At 42.5% G+C, this 25138-nt stretch overlaps 1 protein-coding gene across 1 annotated transcript in view; it reads right to left on the reverse strand.

The window, feature by feature from the left end:
• LOC121329164 (E3 ubiquitin-protein ligase TRIM62-like) overlaps positions 1-25138 on the reverse strand; it is a 41373-nt gene that overhangs the window by 6352 nt on the left and 9883 nt on the right. The window contains exons 2-4 of the mRNA XM_041274568.1: positions 7016-7111; positions 2841-3097; positions 1488-1603 (exon numbers count right to left, since the gene is read on the reverse strand). Coding sequence (XP_041130502.1) covers positions 1488-1603; positions 2841-3097; positions 7016-7111 — 469 coding nt within the window. The remainder of the gene's footprint in view (positions 1-1487; positions 1604-2840; positions 3098-7015; positions 7112-25138) is intronic.

The raw sequence follows: 25138 nt of genomic DNA on the forward strand, positions 1-25138 counted from the left end.
AAAAAAGAAAATACATGTGTCAGCTTCACAAAAACAAGGGTTTTTGATTATTTCTAAATGGCTGCAATTTGTAACATTTTTGTGAGGCTGCCCTCCACTTGCCAGTTCTACAAACAGCATCCCTCAACAGGTTCTGCAATATATAAAGGCTGCTTCCCCTTGTTGCATGTTAATTCTAGCAGATCCAAGATACTTTGACAGTTAAGCGCTGGGTTGGCACACGGTTCCTTATCTGCAACAGCACAGATTACATTCTTCAGAAGAAACGGTGGTGGATTTTATGGGCCGATGGTGGACGGTCTCCCCCTTTACAGGCTTGTGGCTGCCGGGTGTATTTATTTTGGTCCAACACACTTTGATTTAAGCAAATTCTGTACTTCCATTACGCTGTATCCCCACTGATTTATTTTTTAACATTACACTATTTTGCTGCATTCAGACAAAAAATGACACAATTTCATGTAAATCCATCAAACTGCAGCTTCAGCTGTTTCAATAGATAAGCACAGGCACCGACACTCATCAGAAATCTCTTCATGATCTGTCGATATCAGATTTAACAATGCACACCGCATTGCCATCTCCTGGAATTAACCATTCACATGGCTATAAATGCTTTTGCATACAGAAGTTGCTATGAATATAGAAAATACAAAAATATTCCCAGACGTACTAGGAGAAGAAAAAAATGTGCCTGCATGCTGATTAAATCATTTAAAAATCAATAACTGCTCTGAAATTTATAACCCTACGAATCTCAGCTGTATTCGCTTGTTTCATAATAATGTTATCATTAACAGCGCTGTCACTTCCAGCAACTTGTTCAAAATCTCAGGTAGAAATGGAACATTTCGCAGGAGTGTGCCTTCTGTTACAATGCTGCTAGCTGTGTGAGGATCGCTGCATCAGGAGCAATCAGCCGTCCAGTTGCAATTCTGTTGCATTCCATTCTGCAGACTCAAATTGTAATAAAAAGTTTGTTTCTACACACGAAAAAGACTTTCTGGGAAAGTGAAGAAGCCAGTCCGGTTGGTGACATCATGCAGGTGAATGCTCAACACTTACTCTGTGGATGCTGGGCTGTTTGTCATGAGTTCCACTATGCTGAGCAAATACCATTACCACCACCTGAACAGCGCAAGCTTACGGGCATATCAGAATCCAAAATGAGAAAAAACAGCACTGTATCATACTGCCAGGGTAAAAACGAGGACCTGCATTTTAAATCATGCACTGTAGCTGGTCCATAGTTTGCGAGAAAGGCTAGCTACTCAAATATTGAGGTACTCCATGGGCATTTCAGTTCAGTGCTTTGGCTCATTTCCACAGCTGTTTTGCTCACAATCAACAGGGTTGGAAAAAAGAGTGTTGCCGTTTCCATTGCAACAAGGCATGCCGCTGCATTGCAACAAAATACCACTGCTCTAGGAAAGGGAGCATGTGGGGATTGGCTGAGTGGCTTGCAGCAGGAGATTCATAGCATTTACCTGGCGAGATGTCCTGGAAAAGGGATTTCCAGATTGTGTACTGCAGGGGTCCCATGTATTTGGATGTGGGGAAATCTTCATACGTCAGGTTAGTTTCATGGATCTTCCCTTTAATTCTGAAAAAGACCAGAGTTAAAATGAGCCCAGCAGGTTTCCAAGCCTCTGCTAACATTGCGTGTATAGGCTGCTACACACCAGACGTGATGCGACAAGCAAAACTGTTCAGCGATGCTACAAAATGAACAGAAGTTATACTTTTGATAAGTATCTTTCACACCACAGAGGACACAAGTGATGCGGGGGTGACACGAGGGCGACAGTGGAGCAACGCGAAATAAACAGAATGGAATCCTATTTTTTACGATTTGTCGTGCAATAACTACGGAATCGACCAATCAGAGAACAGCTTCAATGCACAGTGTCCACCAGGTTGAAGCAGTATCCAAAATGACCGAAAATACTTGCTGTGAAAAAATACAAAAAGGTGTCCATTTCAAAGGCCCTGGATAACCCTGGTACGTATGATTTATTGCCACATATGTTGAAATACCATCAGAGAAGACACTCAGAATTACTACATCATGTTGACGAATATATACCAGTCTTGATCATATTTTTATCAATAGCAATTTATTTATTTTATTTTTTTTATTGACCTGGCAGTTTCCAATCTGGCGCATCGCATCTGTGTCGCTTCTGGTAGGTATGGTCATGTCGCCGCGAAAGTATCTCGTCATCCAATGGGGGAGAAAAAAAATTAAAATTTGCATCTCGTCTGGTGTGTGGCAGCCTTAACTGTGGTTCTGAAGCCCCTGGGGAGCCAGGACACATAGGAATATTCATGAGCACTGCTGTTACACTTACCTGAACGTCCACCGGTGTTATCTTTATTTTATTATACAACAAAAAAGGAGTAGACGAAGAAGAATCTAATTTCTATACATCATGGGGTGCTGCAAGTCAAGCCAAATTTGTGAACCCCTTTCAATGCGTTCATTCTTGATGCACAGTTGTTTCAATAGGTCTGCTAACATACACAAACTCATGGTTCCCAGCTGTGTTGGTAGAGGAACCCAATCTTGCTGCCTTAAATCCTTGCTTCACCTGGAAGATGCTGACTACATAAGAGAAACTTCACACAAGTATTACATAAGATTAATGCTTATTAGGGTTACCTAAAAAAGGTGAGCCATGATAGAGCTGAAATCTCTGAATGCATGTGATTAAATCTTATCCATCCATCAGGTTAAAAAGCTGCTCTAGAAATAATGAAGGCACTTGTTTTTCTAAATCTGATTGCATGCAGTACAGTTTGCCTGGTCCTGTGGAAGCTCTCCATGGCAGCGGTCCTACCTTTCAGAGGTCAGGGCTACCCCCTGCAGGAAGCCATGCTGGTCGCTCTCGCTCAGGAGCTCCTGCAGGATCTGGATCCCCTCCTTGACGTCGTGCAGCTGCTGGCTGTAGCGCTGGATCTTGTCCTCGATGTCGCTGAGCGTGCGTGCCGTGTCTGTCTCCAGCTCCTCCAGCATGGACTTCTGCCGCTCGCGCAGGAACCGATGCAGTCGCTCGAATGCATCGGCCAGCGTGGCGCGCAGGCTGTTTGCAGATGACTGGGGGAGAGCGAACGCATTCTTATACTCTACATATATACAGGGTTATTAAATTTCACAGGGGCAGGGCTAGTGGGAGTTCCTACTAAAGGGGATGTGAAACAACTGTACCACGCCTCAGGAAAAACACATGGTTATGAAACGGATCAGTGTCCTGATGAAATAGGGTGGAGGAGAACTGTAAAAGAAGCTGTAAAACAAGTTCAGGTCACAAAGTCACGTAGCGAGAGGGTGTACAAGCAGTGAGCTCGGAATAGGATAGTGAGCAGCGGTAGCTGATCCATCTCTTCCAGTGTCTTCCCAGAGGAAGGTAGCTTATCGCTTGTTTTCTCTGTGCTAGATTGCGGGTGCTTTTGCAGTCTATGTAACTGCTAAATTAAACTGCTTGTGTGTTCTTTCTGTATGCTGGAGTCCCACGGTGTTGAGATTAAATAAAAGTGGTTACATTTTACCAACTGGCAGTGCTATTTTATTCCCAGGAACTGGAGTTATAAAATTGGGATAATTGATTTAAAAAAAAAAAAAAAAAAAACCACACACACACACAAACCCAACAGCATCAAGAGGTTCTGCAACACAAACTGTAAGAGTAAAGTGGGATGTGTGAAAATGTCTCAGAACCCCAAGAAGCCCATTTACCTGGTTCAAAGCCGTTTCAAAAGAACCTTGCACTATATTTTACAGACTGTTCGAAGTGCACGGTTCTGTGTGAAAAACATCCAGTAAGACTTTGAGCCAACATGTTACAGGCATTATCCTTGTCACATATTATACCTAGGAATTCTGTTTTTTGGTTTTTATTAATTGTATTTTTCGGTGCTTACTTTTAGCTATTTTCGTGTTTTATATAAATCATTTTTTTCGGGGCTTTCGTTTTTGATATACTATATGAAATTAGTGTTTTTTTTTCCCAAAAATGCTTGAGCGTTTTTTTTTTGTCAAAATATGTACAGTAGTAACTCGACAGCACTTCTTTCCTTTGCTGTCTTCCACAACAAAATCCCTTTGGTCACGGGCACATTCTTCTGGGGTTTTTGTGTGTAGGCATTTTTGTACATTTTGCCACAATTCTGTTTTAAACCCTCCATATCTTAACTGTAAGACAGTTTTAAATCCCTAATTGTAATCTAATTTTAAATCTCACAAGAGGAATCTCCAATAGAAATGTAGGAATGTGCTGTCACTCAGTAGCTGTGGCGGGTTTAAAAGTATTCAGAACGAATTAATGATAGATGCAAGTCAGGAAGGCGGGACATTGCCCAGCAGCACTGGGAAATATATTTATTATTTTTATAGTAGGTTTGTCAAACTTCCAACAGTTTATTTTTTACTAAAATTTGTAACCTGCAATTCTTTTTTGCATTAAACGCAGCTCTTCTCTGCTCCTCTCAGGTGTGACTCACTGAATCTGCATGCGATTGAGCGCACGTTCTCCCCCTGTCCCGCCCCCGAGAGTGTGTACTGATGCAGGAGTCTTCACAGTAACAGAGCAAGTTAAGGCCGTTGTGCTAGAGTTAAATACAGTATCGACAGTGCTACTAATACAATACATTTTAATATGGTAACATCAATCAAAAGTTATGACAAAAGTTGATGTTGTACAGTGTGTTTGTATGGGACTCCCCTCAAGTGGGCAGGACAGGGTGTTGATGTTATACAGTGTGTTTGTATGGGACTCCCCTCGAGTGGGCAGGACGGGGTGTTGATGTTGTACAGTGTGTTTGTATGGGACTCCCCTCGAGTGGGCAGGACGGGGTGTTGATGTTGTACAGTGTGTTTGTATGGGACTCCCCTCGAGTGGGCAGGACGGGGTGTTGATGTTGTACAGTGTGTTTGTATGGGACTCCCCTCGAGTGGGCAGGACGGGGTGTTGATGTTGTACAGTGTGTTTGTATGGGACTCCCCTCGAGTGGGCAGGACAGGGTGTTGATGTTGTACAGTGTGTTTGTATGGGACTCCCCTCGAGTGGGCAGGACAGGGTGTTGATGTTGTACAGTGTGTTTGTATGGGACTCCCCTCAAGTGGGCAGGACAGGGTGTTGGGATGCTGTACAGACAGTTGGTTTGTACAGCATGTGAGTGGAGGTTTGCTTTGTGCAGTCTGATCTTCAAGGGCACTGCTGAAACGACCTCTGAATGAAATTTTCCTTGCAATGTGCAGGGATGAGGAGAAATTATGTGGTTAAACCTTTCTGATATCACCAAAAGGGCTTTCCAAGTAATATAAACCAACCTGCAACGGCAGCTCCAGCGGCTCTCAGACAGGCAGCGCAGAAGCCCCTGATATTTGTACTGAAGAGGCTGGCTTGACTCTTGCAGACTTTGCAATTAAAAAGAATTCTGTGGAAATGATCAATGGCCCTGATCACAGTAGCCCCCAGAGTGTCAAAACATCCCTGTATCTTAATTATTCACTGTCAAAACAAAAAGTCAACAACATGCTGCCGTCTCACAGCATTGCAGCTGCTGTTGTAATGACATCCCTGCCTCCCCTCCATTAGAGAAGGCGTCCAAATTAAACACTTGCTCAATACACCAATTTGCATTCTTGACATTGTCATTAATCAATTTCTAGGCAGGAGTGTAGAAAGGTGGAAACAGCCACTTCAACAAATTGTTTGGTAGAGAAATTGTCCAAAACCGTGTGCCACAGCCCAGAAGGCAAAATTGCAGCAATCCTATCAAAACCTTGTGCACAACTACAAGGGTTCTGCAAATAGAGAAAACATCACGGGTACACCCAGGGGATTCCAAGCAACATGGATGGCACTCAGTACAGGAATGCCCTTCTATGAATGTCAGGGGGAATTCATCTGCTGATTTTGATTTAATGTTTAAAATCGATGGGGTAGGGGTTCCCGAGCAGCACATCCATTAAAGGCACCCTCGTGGAGTGCAGGATAAGCCCTATAAGCCTGGAGGTCGCCGGTTCGAGTCCAGACTATTACACTGCCGACCATGGACGGAAACTCCCAGGGGACAGCGCACACTTGGCCGAGTGCCGCCCAGGAGGTGAGGGCTTAGGTCAGCCAGGGTGTCACACCAGGGACCCCTGTAGACCAGAGCTGCATTGTCCTCCGGGCTGGCTGCATGGCAGGCATGCAGAGTGAAAAGTGCTCACATGCTTCGGAGGATAGCGTGTGTTAGTCTAAGCCACTCCCAAGTCAGCACAGGGGTGGTAGCGTTGAGCTATGCCTAAATATAATTGGACATTCCAAATTGGGAGAAAAACAGGGTAAAATTAATTTGCAACTACTAAATGGTATTAAAAAAAAAAAAAAAAAAAAACATGGGGTGGAAAACATGAAGACTAGAAGCTATGAGAATACAAAAAACTAACAAGATGTACTGCATGTGTGCCTCTGTTTATTCTATTTTAAGGTGATGGGAAAACGATATGTATGGTCAGTGAAGATGAATGCAGTATTTAACAAGTATCAATCATTCAGAGAGCTAAATGATTGAGTATCTGAAACAGAGTGTCAATACTTGTGGGCTGCACTTCATATAGAAGCCCTGCACTGGCTGTGACATACAGCACAGGTCAAGTAACCTGATCGCTTTAGATAAAGTACTGTGCAGACTCGTATTACAGGCGAGCCTGCAAGCACAAAGGGATCTCTTTCAGTTTCCTGTAGGCTCGATTAGTTAAACTGTGCATCCATCCCTCTGAAACCGCACTCTTCACAACCCTGTGGGGTTTCTGGGTTTGCCTGTCACTTTTTGGTGCTACTCTTAGTATATACAAAGCTCTTACCTCTTGGGCAGGGATGAACACCTTATGCAATTTTCATTAAACAAATCGTTGCCTTTTTCATTGCTCATTCTATACACACTCTTCTATACATCATGTCCACCACACAGATCGGTTTCATTTGCATGCTTGTTTCACCGGACCTGCATGCTACTGTCCGCTTACCTTGGTCTCAGTGAGCTGTCTCTGCAGCAGCTGCAGGGCCTCCATGTGTCCCCCCTCGCTGTCCTGCAGGGCCACTAGCTGCTCCTTCATCTCCCTCTGCAAGGACACAGGCATGCAAACAGTCAGGGTAAAGCTTGAAGTACAGAATGAATGAGACTCAATTGGCGTAAGAGACACAATCACAGAATGTGAACTGGCAATTTAAAATAACGTGGCAAACGTGATGTGAGGGAAGCCAAGATATACACTGCTTTAAAACCAGCCCGTGACCACACTGCATAAGAGAAGATCACAATAGGAGGAATACTGGACTATCATTTTGGACAATGATAAATCTGACCTAAATTATTACAATTACATTCTGTGCTGCAAGAAGTGCTGGATGCATATTCTTTTAAAATTCAAAACACCTTTCATTTTGAAGGCTTGGGAACAAAAATAAATAAATTAAAAAATAAATAGGAGTGAAATAAAATGTAAATGTGTTATTTCACATGTCATTCAGGCAAATATATAATTTTATATAATTACACATTCTGTGATGGGAACCATCGCCTCTGAAAACAAGCTGTGTTTGTTTGAATAATTGTAACGTTTGTGTGAGCATTAATGGTGACTAGCACATAATTATCCACACACACCATACTGTGCCCTTAGTGATCAGCTCAACCCTTAGCAACTGCACTGGACACAAAGTCAATCACAGTTCCAAAAGTAAAATTAACAATCCAAGTCAAGTTAAAAAGTACACTGTAGGCTCTAGTCACAACCTTTTTCAACCTGACAAAGTTATGTATAATGTTTCCTTTGCTGTATATCAGGGCTCCATGTTTCTGAAATAAACATTTCTTTAGGGTTACTCAAGTGATTCAGCCAGTATTCCTAGGTGAGGGCAGCAGTAAATCTTGAATCCTGGCAGCTGCAGCACTAACAGGTACTCTCCAAACACTATCGATCTGTCTCGACATTTGCTCTCAAGCTTTAAGAGGAGCACACAGCTGTTACTAATCCAGACAGACAAGATGGATGAATTATGCACTGTTTCCCTGGCTGGAAAGGGGTTTATTTAGCATTATATATGATCTCAGCCAGTTAGATTTTAATTAGAATGGTTATTAACCTGCTGGCAGATACCTGCTCAGCTGGGAACCCTTTACCTGTTCTTATAGAACAGGGAGGCTTAATTAGGTCCTCATTCAGAACAGAGATCCATGAGGGACTGTGCAATTATTACACGATTATGAGGACCCCCTGTATGCGTGTGGACTGCTTTTTAAAGGCCACCTAATGTGATGTAGTAAAATTAAATGGGCAAGTAATCAAAGAGAAAATTACCTGGAAAACATAAAAAAAAGTTTTAAAAAAATAAAAGCAGCCAGAACACATACTCAGGGTCTTCATGATCAAGCCCCAACACACTCAAACTGGTTTATCACCCTTCTAGCTAAATGCTCTACAGGAGGCTGGAGTGTATGATAAAGGTTTGGTGAAGACTGGTACAGTTATCGTGTGTTTTGGAGTAAACAGGCAAATCACAATATCAATGGTGTCTCAGTATTAAGACACTGATACAGCCATTGTCAATGTCCACTATTGTCATTGCAGTACATGCATGACCAGGACTCATTTAACTTAACCAAGTTTACTTTTTATTGATTCCAATATTCAATAGTTACACATCTATAGTGTAAGTATTCATCAGATAATGACCAGTTACCCAATTCTCTGGGAGACGGTCCGTCAGGACAGGATGCAGGGAGCTTGTCTCACTTGCACTAAAGTGCCTGTCTTATATATCCTGTCTAGTTGCAGGTGGGTGCAGCTGAACTTTGTGAACTCTGCTTCCATTGTGCTTATCAGATGTTACAATGTTGTTCCAGACATAGCACATCTGCAAGATCAAAGTGTACCCCCAGTTTAGCAGTTCCTTGTTCCTGCGCCCAGGCTGCTTGGAGCAGAAGAGCGAGTAAGATAACCTTCTCCCACACACTGCAGCTGGGCTCCACAGTGTTATTGTGATCTTTACAAATCGTGTTGAAAGATGGTGAGAGGGACACAATCAGCTTCTAAGAGCAATAAAATATGACAGTAAGGAAACTGACAGTAGTATTACATTGCTTTCACTATTCATTTCCAAGGTAAACACGTGCGTCAAACGTGCATTCAAAAAGCCCATTTGTTACTTAAACGAATGCATTCCTTTTTTCACAATGCACATCTCTCCAGTGTCGGCGCTAATCAAGCTTGTTGAAAAACAGGCCCCAACACATTCAAACTGGTTTTAGTTGAGGCTGTATCGAGTTCCCAGCTCTTACATTTCTGACCTGAAGCAACATTTCCTGAGCTTTCACTGTGGGGTGAAAGTCAGCACTCTGTACAACAATAAATCAGAACTAAATGTAAATGAATCCTTGGCAATTGTATTGAAAGCATTTGGAACGTCAATCCATGACTCCCCCAGCCAGAAGGGATGGAACGATTCATTGTGTATCCTCCCATATATGAAATCACAACAGACGGTTGTACCATGACACTTGTAAATGATACATCTTTAAAAGCATGTGTCAATATTTATGAACACGCTATGATGGTCTGTCTGTATAACATTTTTTTAAAAACACACACATCACATGTTTTAATAAACTGAAGTGCAAGAAGGACGGTAATGATTGTAAGTGCAGAGAGGTTCTGCACTAAAACAAGCAAAATACGATAACCCCTGTTTCATGCAGTACTTGCGATGGTGACCAAACATGTGCGAGTACTGTTGTGTAAAAATGGAGCTTAATAAACAGCTGACCGCTGCATTCAAGAAAATTTAGAACAGCGAAAAACACACTTGAGGTCTGTGCGTTGCACACATTCCATTAACAATATGCCTGGAATGATTTTAACAAAGGGATATAACGCAGCAAAAAACTACATTAAACAAAAAAGGAAGTGAAAAGGTTACCAAGCTGAAAAAAGTTATGAATTCTAATAAAAGCAACGTTACCTTTAGCCAGTCAAATCACAGGGTACATAAAGTCAAGTCAGCAGCCACAACTATCACAGATGTAATAGATTTGGTTAAGTTGCTTACTGTAGAGTTTAAGGATGTTTTAATTGTGAAGCAGATTCCCTATGTTAGATGATGAGCTGATATCTCTTGAGCCACAGAAGCAGGCACAGTAATTTAAGACGTTACCATAATGATAGACAGTAACGTAGAAGGAGTCTTGTAGGAGTCAGCTGTTGCAGCGAAGACAAAGTTTATTGATCAAACTGACGATTTTAAGGAAGGTGAAAGCAGAATGCATAGAAATACGTGGGACTGTAATTAAGTGTACTGCTGAAAAGAAAAAAAAACATTTAGGGAATTCAATGAAATGTACAGCAGCTTACAAGACTGCTTGCATAATACTGTAAACAGCAGAACAAACCTCACTGCAATTTAAACTTGTTTGAACTGAAAACAAAACTTAACACACAAAGCAGTCTGTGTTGCATGCTGTCAGATCAGGACTTGCAGCATGCTATTTATCATATTATAACTGTACATAATTGATGTGCATAGCCACATTATTTAATTGGTTTGCGTCACAAAACTGAAATTCCTATTTGTTATATTAATAACCCTTCCGCAAAGGAATTACACCTCCACTCAACATGCTGTTAAGACAGGACCTTACTATGAGCACAGGAGCTCTTATTGAGCCACAGTGAAGAGAAATCATAACCTTTTAAAAACCGTTGACAAGTGCAGTATTCCACTGACACTCAGATCTCAAATGTGCAGTTTTGCAGAGGAACTAGTCAATGGAAACCAGATTCCAGAACAGGAAGGTGGAAATGCAGTGTTTTTTTTAAGTCTCTATCTGCTATTTTATGAAAGAGGTAAAACATTAAAACCACCAAGTTATATATTACAAATAAATCAAAGTAGCCTCCTCGCCTAACGCCCAGACAGGGAACAGAACTTCCATCACTGCCTCTCCTAGAGAGCCAGCACATGCACTGTACAATCCCTCTCCAACACATCGCTTTATCGATTAATCACTTCAACAGAATGATGCATTTCACTTGGGCAAGATGCTGTTATAATGATTCACAGTGTCGCAATGCCTGGGGGCACGTTCCCTTCCAGCTCCCCTGCCGTGTGTTCTATGCATATAGAGCTCAGAGAGGCCTAGATACACAGATTCCTCTGCCCATGCTCGTTAGCGATCATTTCCAGATAAACTGGTTTCTCTCTCTTTAAAGCCTTTTGGATCAGCTGTAAATCTCACATCTTCTGCTCGGATACAGTCATGTCCACCATGATGTTGCTTTTGTACTCTAACTCCTGAACGCCTCCATTAGTCAAACTGAAGGAGTTTTTCTTGGATGGGCGAGCCTGGAATTAAAACCAACGGTTGCACCAATTTCATGGTAGCTGCAGGTAGAAGCAAGGCATCTAAACCTACCACTCACCGCGCTTCAATGCAAGGAGCACTCCCTGCACTGCTATTCACAATCTCTGTACCAGTTTGCACATAAGCAGGGGTTTGAGCAACAAAGACTAAAAACAAAGCATAGAGTGTGCTGTACCCCCCCATCTAGAAAACATTTTGGGGTTCCAACTGTTCTTGTGAGATGGCTTGGCATGTGACTACAGAAATGACTTCTAAACCAACATTAGAGCTGCAATCAGCAAGCAACATCCTCAGTGAAGTAATAATGAATGCATTAGATGCACTATTAGTCAAAGATCTCCCCACAAAACATTCATAACGGAAGAGCTTTAGTCTGGCAGTGTGCAAGGAAAGCACTTGCTTCTTAGTAGCTATGCACTGCATATCTAACATAGATAAGTTGAGGTAAAAAATGGCAATGTCCCACAAAGCAGGGGGAGGAGTCTGTGTATATGGTGGGTCCTTGTAAAATCACTAGCTCTCAATGTTGTGGTAGAGAATACTCATATATACATTCCATATAAGCATGGTTTGAACAAAGAGTTTACTCCAAACACAGAAAATTCAGGTTCTCTCTCATTTGTTAAAACAGTTTTCACATTCTTGGTTGAGAGCACGACTGCAGTTACAGAATCTCTCTGGGGGGCCAAACCATTAGCCCCACTCAACTAGCACCTGCACAGCACGAACCATTTAGTAATTGGAAACAGCTCAGCACTGCACAAGAACTACTGCATTTATCAGGATCCTGCTGGTGTGGAAACGGCTCAGCACTGCACAAGAGCCTCTGTATCTACCAGGCTCTCATTGGTGATGGCACAGAATCTCTAAACAAGAGTCGATACAGTCTGTAATGTCACTTGAGTTGCTACCTAGAAGGTCTTGGAGGACTGAGCGAGTTACCTTGAGTAATTTGCTGACAAACTAAATTACTCTGAATACTCATCTTACCTGCTAAAGTAAGCCAGTATGACCAGCTGTACTTCAGTTTTGCGTGCTTTGAATTTTTTTTTTTGCAAACCCAGCAATTTGTTGCTAGGGAAATATTCCCTTGTTTATTCCACACAAGGCCTGCGATTTCTAGCACAGCACTCCGGCATTGTTAAACAGGAGCATGTGATTTTTTGACAGGAGGAAGCAGGGTGGGCTCTACTTTATTAAGAGCGACACGCTTGGAAGCAAAGCAGCCTGTGCCTTACAAATCGAGGGATTAGACCTGCGTTCAACCTCTTGTTAGCGACCATGGAGTAGTGAAGGCATAGCCACTGTATTCAGAAGGTGCAACACCAAGACCAACACAGAAACATGAAAGGCAAGGGGCATTACAACGAAAAGAGTCAAACTTGTATTGAAGAATACCTACGGACTCCAACGAATTCAATAAAGAACCATTCAGACAGTCCCACAACCCTTCTGACTGGATGCTAGGTTGTGTGCCAGGAGAAGCCGGGAGCTTTTTCTTTTATATTCTGTGTGTCTAAGGGGCTTCTTAAAGTGGTTTTAGTTGATGAAACAATCCCATACATCTTCTCTTTCATGCATTTGCTATATGGGTCTCGCATGTGCAGTTTTGAAGAACACGTGTGTTATAGCAGACATGTATTTTCATTTGATAAAAAGGCTTGTTTTAAGGGTTGAAGCAGCTCACTGGCTACAAAGCATGTAAGTCAATAGCTGTCAGCTGGTTATGACAGGAAATAGGGGTAGGACCGGTGGGGACAACAGCATCACTGTCCAGGTGACTATTTATTTTTTATATAAATCATGCTTTTGAGAAAAACTGCACATTTCTTTCAAGACCTACATACTGCAGCTAATGGAAGTCTATGACAGGCAAGATTTATGGGATTACTCTGAAACTATAACCTGTAACTATTTTTAAACTGTGAACAGATGTTGATTCCCAATGAATGGCATGTCTGCTTGGGGAATGTCAAGACAGCCTCTTGTGCTGTGCAGCTCCGCATGCACCAGGCAGCTCTACAGAGCCCCCTAATTAATAGCGACATGGAGAAAGATTGTGCAGGATTAAGCCGTGCACATCTCAAGGCAATCTGACTGTCTGGATCAGACCCCTGGCAAAGCTCTTTCCTCACGCCCTAGAGGCCCACTAATCTGTCCCCTAACAGAAATCTCTCATCACAATAGATTCAGTGCTGTGGCTTTAACCCACAACTGCCTCTGCAGCTCAACAGATGGGCTGCAATCCTGGGACAACACTACAAGCAGGCCCCTTCTCTGCCCAGAGTATGTAGTCCCGAGGGCTGCTCTCACACAACACTACAACCCTTCTCTATACCGAACAGACCCTGCGCTGGAAATGCAAGAATCCTGAGACACATCTGCGCAGTGACACCCCCTGCATGTCCTGTTGCCATTAGGAGAATCCTGGCTTATATAGCTCGGCACTGATTTACAAGGGGTTCCACATTAGGGGCGAACCCGAATTCCTGTCCAAGGCCAATGCCTAGGGGTGTGCCGATTCACAAGCTGAAACGTGATAGCAAAATTCTACCTGATCCGGCTGGTTTAAAATCCAGTGTGGACTCGGCTCATGTTCTACAACAGTCACACTTTGTGTAAAATGTGTAACGCTGGAATTTGCAGGGCTCCAGACTGGGACTAAAATGGTTAGGCGCATTTGCGCCTTTAACACAAAAATGCTGCCCCTCCCTTTAAAAGCGTGTCAAACTAAAAAGTTATCAGGAGCCCTGACTTGTAATTTTGTTTTAAAGAAATGGATTTTAAAAGAATAAAACAAAAAACATAACAAGCTGTGCAGCTTATTTGACCAAAAGTGCTTTACCAGTGTTACTGCAAACAATTGCACAAGCAAATAAGACAATCGTGTGATTATGTTTCATTTACTGTATTGCAATACGGATCGTACTGCGAAGACACTGCTGATACCCAGCCCTACCAATGACCTAGCATTACCGTACAAGCCCAGTGACCACTCAAGCTGCCTGGCAACACCCGGCACAGTGCAGAATCCCAATAAGGAGGCGAGGAGATTAACGCATCTGCAGTGGCCTTGGCTAATCAAGAGTCTTTAAATCTATGAACTCTAGTTGCTTCTTCATGAGCCTTGTGGAAGTGCCATCACCTTGAGTGGTTTAAATAGTCTAGATTTTCCTGCATTTCTTACACATTTAAAATCCTATTATGTGTGCGCTGTATAATTCTCCATTGCCGTTGATACTTTGATTATTCACCAGGTTTACTAACCAATGTCCTTTTTCAAACATTGGGTCTAAATGCTGAATTTCAATACCAAAAAAAAAAAAAAGAACACAACCACCACCACACACACACCCTTGGAGTGGACAGAAGATACAGCTGTTGCTGCACATCCCGGTCATTTTCGAGCCAACTCACTGCAGTGGTTGAAGAGCCAAGCTAGTAAGCACGGTCACTAACTCCATATTAAACAAAGCCAAGAAACATTCCTCTGTACAGTAGACAGTTATTTCGGACAACATTTATGCATTGGCTTCCCTTGTATACTATACACACATACTTCTGATAATCATTTTTAAATTCAGGTTCTATAAAACAAACATGTCATTTTTATCACCGAATACCTTTTAAGCAGCCTCAGAGTATTAGTCCCTGCACTATAAATAAAAACTGAAGCCGAAAGCATACAGAATCCAAGTACAGCACATATAAATAATGCATTGTGTATATTGTAACAGTAACAGCACATTGTGAAGAGCTGTCCTCTTTCACATGCCAATGTTGCCGATGAGAAGCATAATGTGCTTTTTGTCCTGCATGCACATGAAGCGAGAGTCAGATCTTGGGTTCGGAATACCTGCTAGCTGTTCGAATGAGGAATCCCTGATCAGCCCATTTCGACAGACGGGGAGCCCGTGCAGCAGAGAGCTGCTGTTTGTGCAGTGTGGCCCGAGTCACACCTGACGGACTTGCACTGCCATGTATTCAGATCAGGTGTCCTTTCAGAGCTCGGAGGCAAGCCCCATGTTCAAAACTTTCCACGCTGCACGGTGCTTCAAATCTCTAGCACTCTGCAGCACCTAACTGCTGAAGCGTTCCTTGAAAGAGCTGGTTCACCTTCAAGATTTCACATACAGCAGCACTATACATTTCACCCAATAGATGGCACTTGCATTACAAAGCAGTTTGAGCCATTCCAGATTTTACAGTGAGTGCAACATTAAACTCACCTAAACTTATATAGTCAAACAGTAAGAGGGGAAATCCAGCTTGGCAACTTTTAAACAAAGCAGTACACTGTCTTAACCCTATCCTGCCAACGTCATCTGCTCTGCTGAAGACTCACAGCATGGAGATACACTGCTTTTGAACTTCAATGAATGAATAGAAGACCAGGACTCTTTCTCACTATAAGTGGATTACATGATAAATCAAATACCACCATACTTACAACTGAAGCACTTTATTAAAATGCTAATATGCCAAGCACAGTACAGAACAAAGACCACACTTTAGTCTTTTGAAGGAGCACATACATTAGAATTCTTTCACTAATGCCTTGAAGTTTTTTATTCAAAGTATTCCCGATTCCTGGATCCATGATCGGATTAATCTTTACAGCCAAAGGCTTTCTGTATATCATAACGGTGAACAACACTTTTATTGTTTGAGACTAGCTGCTTGTAGATCACCAGAAAAGTGTGCAACTAAAATCTGTGCATGCGTGGATGTAATCAACTAATTTTCATTTGGAATCTCTACGTACATTAAGGTTAAAGACACTCTATAATGGAAGACTGACTCATAATTCCAGCCCTCAAGGTCTACAGCCTGCTTGGTCTTTATTAACTCCTTGTTCAATGATAAAACCTGGGAGGACCAAATGTGTTCTGATGAGGCTGTACTTTGCAGTGGTGAAAGCGCACACTGAATTATTTTGAAGCCATACCCCATGTTGTGAAGGTAAGCTTCCAGATGGGCTCTGAACAGCAGGAAAATCTGAATCTATCCTCACTTTGACAAAACTATAAAAAAAATATGCAGCCTTATACAGTAAAAAACACGATTAGGGTGCCGCCTGCATAAGGAAGTAACTGGTTGTATTAAAATAACGGCACAATACATATTCTGCATTGCTTTGAAAGAAACAAACTGGCAGGTTGCCTGGCCATGCAGAGATTAATGTTATCTTCACTGAAGGAACACACACCAACTACATGGAAAAAATAATGTACTCTACCTTTATTTAAATTTTTTTCAAGTTTTCAAATGCACATGCAGCTTTATTCCTAGCAGTGTAATAACTCCATTGAACTGAAAAACTTGGCTAAATGAGGTTGACCAGAAATGCAAGACGCAGATTGCAGGAGACAATGAATTGGAGGGGCATTTTCACAGCACTTCCAGCACAGCGAAACTCACTCCTGCATGCTACAGTTTCCCCGATAGCCAGCTATGGCTGCGGTTCACATCGGTAGCTTAATTGACTAATCAGGGCGCTCAAAAGCATACATCATGGGAAGCCCATACAAAGCTTCATCACAATGCAAATCGAGGCCAGAATGGAAAAACAATGTTAAAATCCAACCGTGGACCTTCTCTGGACAGGTGCAATAGGTGGAAGATCTGTTTGGCCTATTACTGGAAATGCCATCTCACACAGCCAGAAGAGAGAGGCCCACAAAGTGAAGCGGCTCCTAGCAGAAGAGACACCCCACATATTTGCATATTTTAAAATCAAAAGACTGTACTCTGGGAACTAACATTAAACAGAATTGTTCTGTAGGTTCTATGCACCTTATGACATCTATCCACAGAATTGTGTTTCTATAAATTTAGCAATGTTGATTATGGACAATACATGAACATCCCTGTTGGTAGTTTCAACAATGGCGGAGTCTGAATTTTAAAATGGTTTTCCAGTGATCCCCATTATAAACCTGCTGGTTACTTTCATCCTCAAGATGTGGGCAAACCCTGAAGCACACCTCAGCTATATCCCTGGGGCAGGGGAAATGCAAGCCCATGGAGGCCCTCTCTCAACCTGCCTGTCAATGAGGCTGCTTGAAAAGGAACGGACCTGTAGAACAGGTTTAAGATGTCCTGCAAATACAACCTTTTACCGCACTTCAAACTCTCCTTCACAAAGCCGCAAGGGATGGCAGCAATACACAATAATGAATGTTGAAAACCTCCCCAGACCCTCTCTCTGTAGCTGCAGAGCAGGGCGTTAAGCCAACAATCCAATTAGAGCAGCACTGTGTGTCAACATGGAACCTTCAAAATATGAACAAATTTCAAACAAGACAAAAAGGATAGACAGAGGTGCACATATTTCTCGACTACTTCTCAAATCATGTTCCTGTACCAAACTGAAAGGAAAGAGAGAGAGCGCGCTTGGGGAAGTGTGCAGTTTTCAAAGTGCAAAGAGATTGAGGACACCCATTAAAAAACTCTCCTCACAGCTGGGACACGGCCATATTCTGAATGCATGAAACCAATATATTGTAGAACTTAAACCAGTGCCCCCATATACAGCGCGTCCGCATAATAATCACACAGTATCTGAAAAGGTTAAATATATAAAAAAAAAAATTTAAAAAATCACTTATCGGATTGTTGCCAAATGCAATTAGTCTCCGGAAGGGTAGGAGTGAATAATAAAAGTCTGGTGAAAATAGCAGTTCTGGTGTTCACCATGTAGAGTGTACAACAGACAGAGGGCCGGACAGGCACAATAAGCACAGCACACAGCCAGACCCTTGACGTTTACCCGAGAATCAGCATCACAATCTGCATTTACAACTCAACCATTGCCCTGGCTTTTATATTGATAGGTGTCCAGAGTTAGGATTAAACATTAACCCCACCACCACCTGGAGCATGTAGCGGCTAACGCTTCAAATTCAAAGGGAGTAGCAGAGCAGTCTGTGGGTGGGAGGCTGTGCTTGAAATGGTCTCTGTTCCCACACCACTGAGCAGCACAATGGCTCAGCAGAAATCTCTCTCCTGCTGTGACCCCACTGCCAGGGCAGGGAAGCAGCTAATTCAGTCCCCTAATAGGATTTATTTTACTTGTGTACCAGGCAGGGGGCCAGACTGCATAAGAGGGGATTGGTTCTCTGACTCACCGACTGTCTTGGTAGACTGTAAACAGGGCTCTCATCACAGTGGTTCTTGCATTGTACTTTGTCTGGCTGTGTTGGCAACTTTTCAGTATTACTAACTGGGGATAATTGGCTATAGCAGGTCATCAGAAAAAGCCCCTCAATCTGCTGGAAGAGGTAGTTATTGAGATATAGCTCTGTCTGCAAGAGGAGGAGGTTATTAAGGCAAGTCATCATCTTCGAACTAAAATCACAAGCCTGCCTTACATTTTGGCTGTTCATAAACTGTGGACACAGCCCAACCAGATCGCATAGCCCACAGGATCCCCAGCACAGCCAGGCCAGATCGGACAGCCCACAGGATCCCCAGCACAGCCAGATCGGATAGCCCACAGGATCCCCAGCACAGCCAGATCGGATAGCCCACAGGATCCCCAGCACAGTCCAGCAAAATCAGATAGCCCACAGGCTCTCCAGCACAGCCAAATCAGATAGCCCACAGGATCCCCAGCACAGTCCCAGCAAAATCAGATAGCCCACAGGCTCCCCAGCACAGCCAAATCAGATAGCCCACAGGATCCCCAGCACAGCCCAGCCAGATCAGATAGCCCACAGGATCCCCAGCACAGCCAGGCCAGATAGCAGACCCCACAGGTATCCCCAGCACAGCCAGGCCAGATAGCAGACCCCACAGGTATCCCCAGCACATCACAGCCCAGCCCAGCCCAGTCCAGTCCAGCCCAGAAGAGGGCAGAGGTTATCCTCTTAGTGGCGCTGTGAGCTGGAGATCTGTTAACTCTGAAGATACTAGATAGAAACTTGTTCAAACTGCAGCCAAGAGACTAAAGCAACACATCAGAGAAAGGGAAAAGGCTCCCACAACTGAGGAAAACGTTAAACTTAACTGTAGGGCAATACCAGTTTCACTGATAACTTCTCCATGTCAGACCAATGGCAAGTTCAGGATGTGTGTGGCATTAGGTCTGTCCTACATCAACAAGTCCTGAGCTTGCAAATGTCGGATATTAACGACTACTGTAAAGCCATAAATATTTGCAAGCCTTTAAATTCTGCATTTTTCACATATTAATTTTTGGCAAGAATATAAAATTCCACTAACAATACATATTTCGTATATTGCAACAGGTCACCAACATTTGTGGAGCAAAACAGGTTTTATTGATGCAGGTCGCCAAATATTTTGGTCGCAAATATTTGTGGCTTTACAGTAATCTAACAAATGTAACATTTTCATGGAATGACACTCTAGCACATTTACCTTAGAGTACATCCAGTCTTGGAAGCAAACTTAGGCGTGAATAGATAATTTCTAGTGCAGCCAGAATAGAGCAACACTACAATACCTTAAAATAGCGTGGTACCGCTGATCTGCTCTGTTAACGAGGACAGTGCAGTGCATACAAGGCTATAGCAGAACTGAACTGACAGCCATTATATTTATGCTTGCGGGACAGTGCAGTTTTAAAACAGACAGTACTGTGCACTGTCCATTGAGACATGTGCCCCCAGCTCAACCCCTCACCTCCTGCGTGATCCTGGGTACGCCACTTCCATTTCAATTCCCACCCACTTGTCAAGCTACAGTAGCTACCATCTCAATTACCTTGTCCTTTGCAGTCATTTCTAAAATGATTCATCACAAAAGATCTCGCATCAGATTGCTTATCAGGGTTATGCTGTAGCTAAATGTAGCTCTTCCTTAAAATAAAAAAATAACTGCAGTTCAATTTTCGTCTTGCAACAATATAGAATGCAAGACAAAATGCAAATCCTGAGGGTTACTGCTCTCTGAAAGCAGATCAGTGCTAGCAACCCACCACCACACAGGCAAAGGCAGTTGCAATTGAAAATCCAACCAAGTTGCTCCAATAAGCAGTTAGTAAACTTTCTGTAGTAGAGTAAAAGCATTGTACCATATGAAACAGATGTACAGTGCGAGGAACGTACCCATGACAGCTGAATCCCCTTGTTACTACTGCCTAGATCAGTACTGAAACTGGGACAGGCTTTGTTAGAAATCGGGTACGAAACTATAGCTTGACACATGCATTACGTTTCCGCAGACTGTATTTGCATTAGTGCTGGGACAAACGTCCGAATGAATATTTGACATGTATTCGGCTAAAAAAAAAAAAAAATCAGATGTTCGTGTTCGCTACAAAATGGCAAAAAATACCTTGCATCAGTGTTCATCCCAGCACTAATTTGCATTTCACTTCCCATGCTTCAGGTTAAACCAGTCCTTTTTATTTGACTTCAGCAAACACATTCGCTTCCCAATCTATTAAACTCCAGCTCTACCATCACTTCAGATGGGATTGGAGAAGACCTTATCCAGAGAACACTCTCATTCACACAGAGACACAGACATGCATCTCTGCTTTGTGTGGCCGTTCCTTTGTTGTTAGAGCCGGGACATTTAGTCAAGCTGCCCCCAGTCCTCTGGGAGATTGCTAATCCTATAGTTACTGTTCATCATCACTGCAGGGTGTAACTGCCCTGTTGCACTGTTCTCTCAATGAACATTTTACCTTCAAACAGATGGATTGTCAAGTTAATGCCTCTTAATCCGTGTTGAACTGTAAACAGCATTTCAAACCCAGGCTGGATTTAGTGGTGCTTTCCTGCAGCTGATGCCTTGTATGAACTCCTCTCTGGCATGGCAGAGGTGCACCTGCACTCAACAGTGTTGACACAAAAAGGAAAAACACACAGAGCAAGGTCCTGCTGGCTTTACTTCCCAAATGCATACAACTAGAGCCGGGGCTAACAAGAGGGATTTGTGATACAATATCCCTCCCCAATTGTAATTCTTTCATTTTGAATTAGCTGGGAAAAAATCTTTTTTCGGGAGTAAAATAAAACCCAGAAATCCATCAATTGAACTATTAAAGAAAGGACAGAAACACTTCTGTACAGAATGCTTGTTATTGAAGACCTTACTCAGGCATTGCTTTCCTGTGCATCTTTTTGATACAGTCCTTTATAAATATATGAACGAAGAACAGGGTCATTTTGCCACTGAAATACAGTTCAAGCAGCGCTTGTTTGAAAATTAGAAGATTTGTCCCAGCACTATTTATTTATAGCATTTATACAGCACTTCATACAAAAGTATAGCAAAGCACTATACAGTACATTCAAAAAGCATTTACACAACACATTTGTATTAAGGTCCCCAGGCATGTCACACACAAAACTATTCCTTATTAAAGCATATTTACACCGTATATAAAAAATAAATGTTAAAAAGCATCAATTTAAAAGTTACACTAAAACCAACTAAAAGATAAGAAATCCATTTTAAAAGTATATTTTGAGTCTTGACTAACTTACAGTCCCAGCTTCCCCCGACAAAAGGGAGGGCATTACATAATTTAGGGGCTCTATATGAAAAAGCCCGGAATTGCATACTGTTTTGTAGTTTTCCCCATATATTGAACAGAAGAAAAGAAAACGTGTCAATTTGAACTCTAATGTGAAATACTGTATTAGTATTATGGCTTGCTTCTGGTAGGCTTCTGCAATATCATTTTGTAGTTTGATTACATGTTACATAAAAGATCTACATTAAATTTCTAAAATTCTAGGTGATGCAAAACACTTTTGGCCACAGCTGCACATCAAGCCTCACGAATACCTCACCATACCCTCGAGTCCAGTACTTGAATCTGCATGCCCATGCCAACTTTCACCCGTGAAGAGTTCTCTTGAAAACCTACAAAAACGCCCCCAAACGCCTCCAATACACAATGAGTGTCAGCAAAATGAAAGGGCAGATCACCATAACCTTCTTATATCACACAAGACTCTGGTCCTCTCAATAACATGCAAAAAAGTACAACCTAGACTCCAGTTTCATTTCAGTGCGATAAGCAGTTGTCCAGATCCAGACAATTATGTATGTCTCCACTATATCTCTGTTGCTGGGGATACAATGGAAGACCATAATAAGAAAGGGTAAACTGACCTTCAGAAGTTTGGAACACACCTCTGAATGTGTTCAAACCTCTGGTAGCAATTTGAAGAATTTAGTCATATCCTTCCTGATCAAGAACCTCAGAGAGCAGCCAATTACCAGGACTATCCCTCCGTTACCTATTAATTATTAGTCTGGCTGAAAGATGAGGAACAGATCTCTTTCTCCTTCACAACCCAGCATGGAAATGATCAAAGAGAACACGAGACAGAGAGAGAGAGAGAGAGAGAAATCATGTAGAGGAAGAGAGAAAAATAATCAGGTAAAGAGATCAGGCAAGAGCAATTTCAAAGCTCAGCTAGTTGACAGGTTACTGATTCTCATTCTTCCTTCATCTGATTTCACTTTCCTTTCATATCCCACTGCATCCCATGGAGAAAGCCAAAATAATTAGTGCAGGTTCAGCACTGCTTCCTCTAGACACCCTGGTGAAGCTTCTCCTCTGTCACTTTCTGCTGTGATCTAATAAAGCAGAAATAAGCATAACCCAAGTCTACTGCAAGAACAGGGCATTCTACTTCAATTACAAATGAGCGTGTTCCAAGTGGACATGTGGCAATTTCCATAACATCAAGAGGCTGCTCCCTCTTTCATGTGATCCCCATCCCTGCAGGAGAAGGAGCCCAAGCAGCAGTACAATAAGCTGTGTCCAGACTAACCTGGATTCAAATACCCAGGTTTCCACTGACACAGGCCCGTGCAGCACATTCCCAGTGGGGAAAAAAAATGCAATTATGAGGCTGAGACACTGTGGTTGTCAAATTATTGTCTTGGGTACCAAAATCCAAAACGGAGACGACAAAGACAACAGGACCATGCCAAATTAACTATGTCAAATCAATCCAATATATGGCTATACTCCAGGCAGCCAGACAACTATCATCAGAGCGAAGCCAGTCAAACAGTACTGTAATGCTAACCATGGTCCTAACAAACCCAAAACCTTTGGACACACAGTTACACTAATTATCTACTTTTTTTGCAACCTCATCCAACAAGATGCAAACTTATTTAACAAAAGTGCAAACTTAAACTTAAGCAGAGTTTTGGTTTATGGCTGACTTGAGGAAACTGACTGGCTAATCCTACTAGCTTACCATTTAAGTCTTACGATGGTTTGAACATCAATGTGCCCGCCATCTTGGATTACAAGACAAAGTGAAGGGTGCCGTAGGATTGAAAAAGAAAAAATGATGTCCGCATATGAAATGAAGCCATGGGGGCAATTTCCAAACTCCCAGAAGCTTGCAATGGCTCAGGTTTACTCTGGATAATGTTCCCCACTTCACTGAATCACAGCTGGTCTCCTAACATTCCCTAGAGTATGTGTTGCTGTCTGCAATGATTCACGAATTTACAGGACAAGCAACAATGCTTTTCTTCAGAAGCAGGTACAACACACCAGTCAATCACATTCTCAATAACGACGTTTGGCAGAGCATGGCTGTTTCACACTTTACTTTCTCCAGCTCACTGTTGAAGCATCCATCTCGGCAGGCCTCTGCAGGCTCGGGCAGCATTTCAGACAGCTGGGTATGACGTTTGCATTTGTTTTCAAATCTTTCGGAGATGACTCGATTTCTGGAGAATGGCACAATTTAAACACCACTTGCACACGTGTTGTTTACCCTACAGTTAAAGCACCGACAGACGCTGTGCCAGACACCACCTCCTGGGCTTCAAATCAACAAAGAGAAGCAGCAAGGCCAAGGAGTGCTGCTTATCCAAGGATTGCCACACTTCATCGAGTTTACAAGGCAGCCCTTGAACCACAGAACTGGTTACTGTAGAACACAGCCTGGTTGTGGCTCCCACTTGTTCCATAATGCCTTTCCACCAGCACTTGTATTCTTGTTATAAGACGGAACACAAATTGAACAGTCTGTAACTGTGGCTCCCGACTACAGAGTTATAAAAGGGGCAGCCCTGTACCTCTAAAAATTTATACTGTACTTGGATACAGTATCTGCCGCACAATTTATTTTACATTCTCTTTTGCTGTTACAATGACAGTACCTTCATCACAATGGAGTTGTTCTCTAGCCTAGTGGTTCTCAAACAGGTGTCCGTAGAGACTGCCCAGGGGGTCTGCGAAATATTATAGGTGAAAAACAATTGAGTAAAAACAAGCAAATCTACCCTCTCTCTATTTACACAGTGTGGTATTCCTGACCGTGTGTGTGTGTGTGTGTGTGGAGGGACTGGCTGAATGCCCGCTGCTGATGTCACTTCCTGGTAACAGCCACAGCATCTCAGACTCCCTATCCTAAGAAGCCAGCTCTATTACAGGTGTGTGAGCAAATTCCGTTAGGAAAATGGATAAATGTTTGAAATGTCCTCACACTAGTACTGCTAGTAATTGTACTGAAGCAGCGCACAGTGCAGAGTCCTGTAGCAGGAAGAAAACAAAAAACACAAACCATGACTAAAGTTATATTGACTGCAGTGAGAAGCAGCCACATCCATCTCAGTGATAACTGCAAGTAAATACCCTTCATCTTAAAAGCACCTTTATATGCAGTACCCTTATATCATGAGTATTATATACTATTATAATTTAGTCTGGGTGGTCTGTGACTATTTTTCCATTTGAAAAAAGAAGGCTGTGAACCAAAACACTGAA

The sequence above is a fragment of the Polyodon spathula genome, chromosome 16 (genome assembly GCF_017654505.1).
Source record: "Polyodon spathula isolate WHYD16114869_AA chromosome 16, ASM1765450v1, whole genome shotgun sequence".
Taxonomy (NCBI): domain Eukaryota; kingdom Metazoa; phylum Chordata; class Actinopteri; order Acipenseriformes; family Polyodontidae; genus Polyodon; species Polyodon spathula.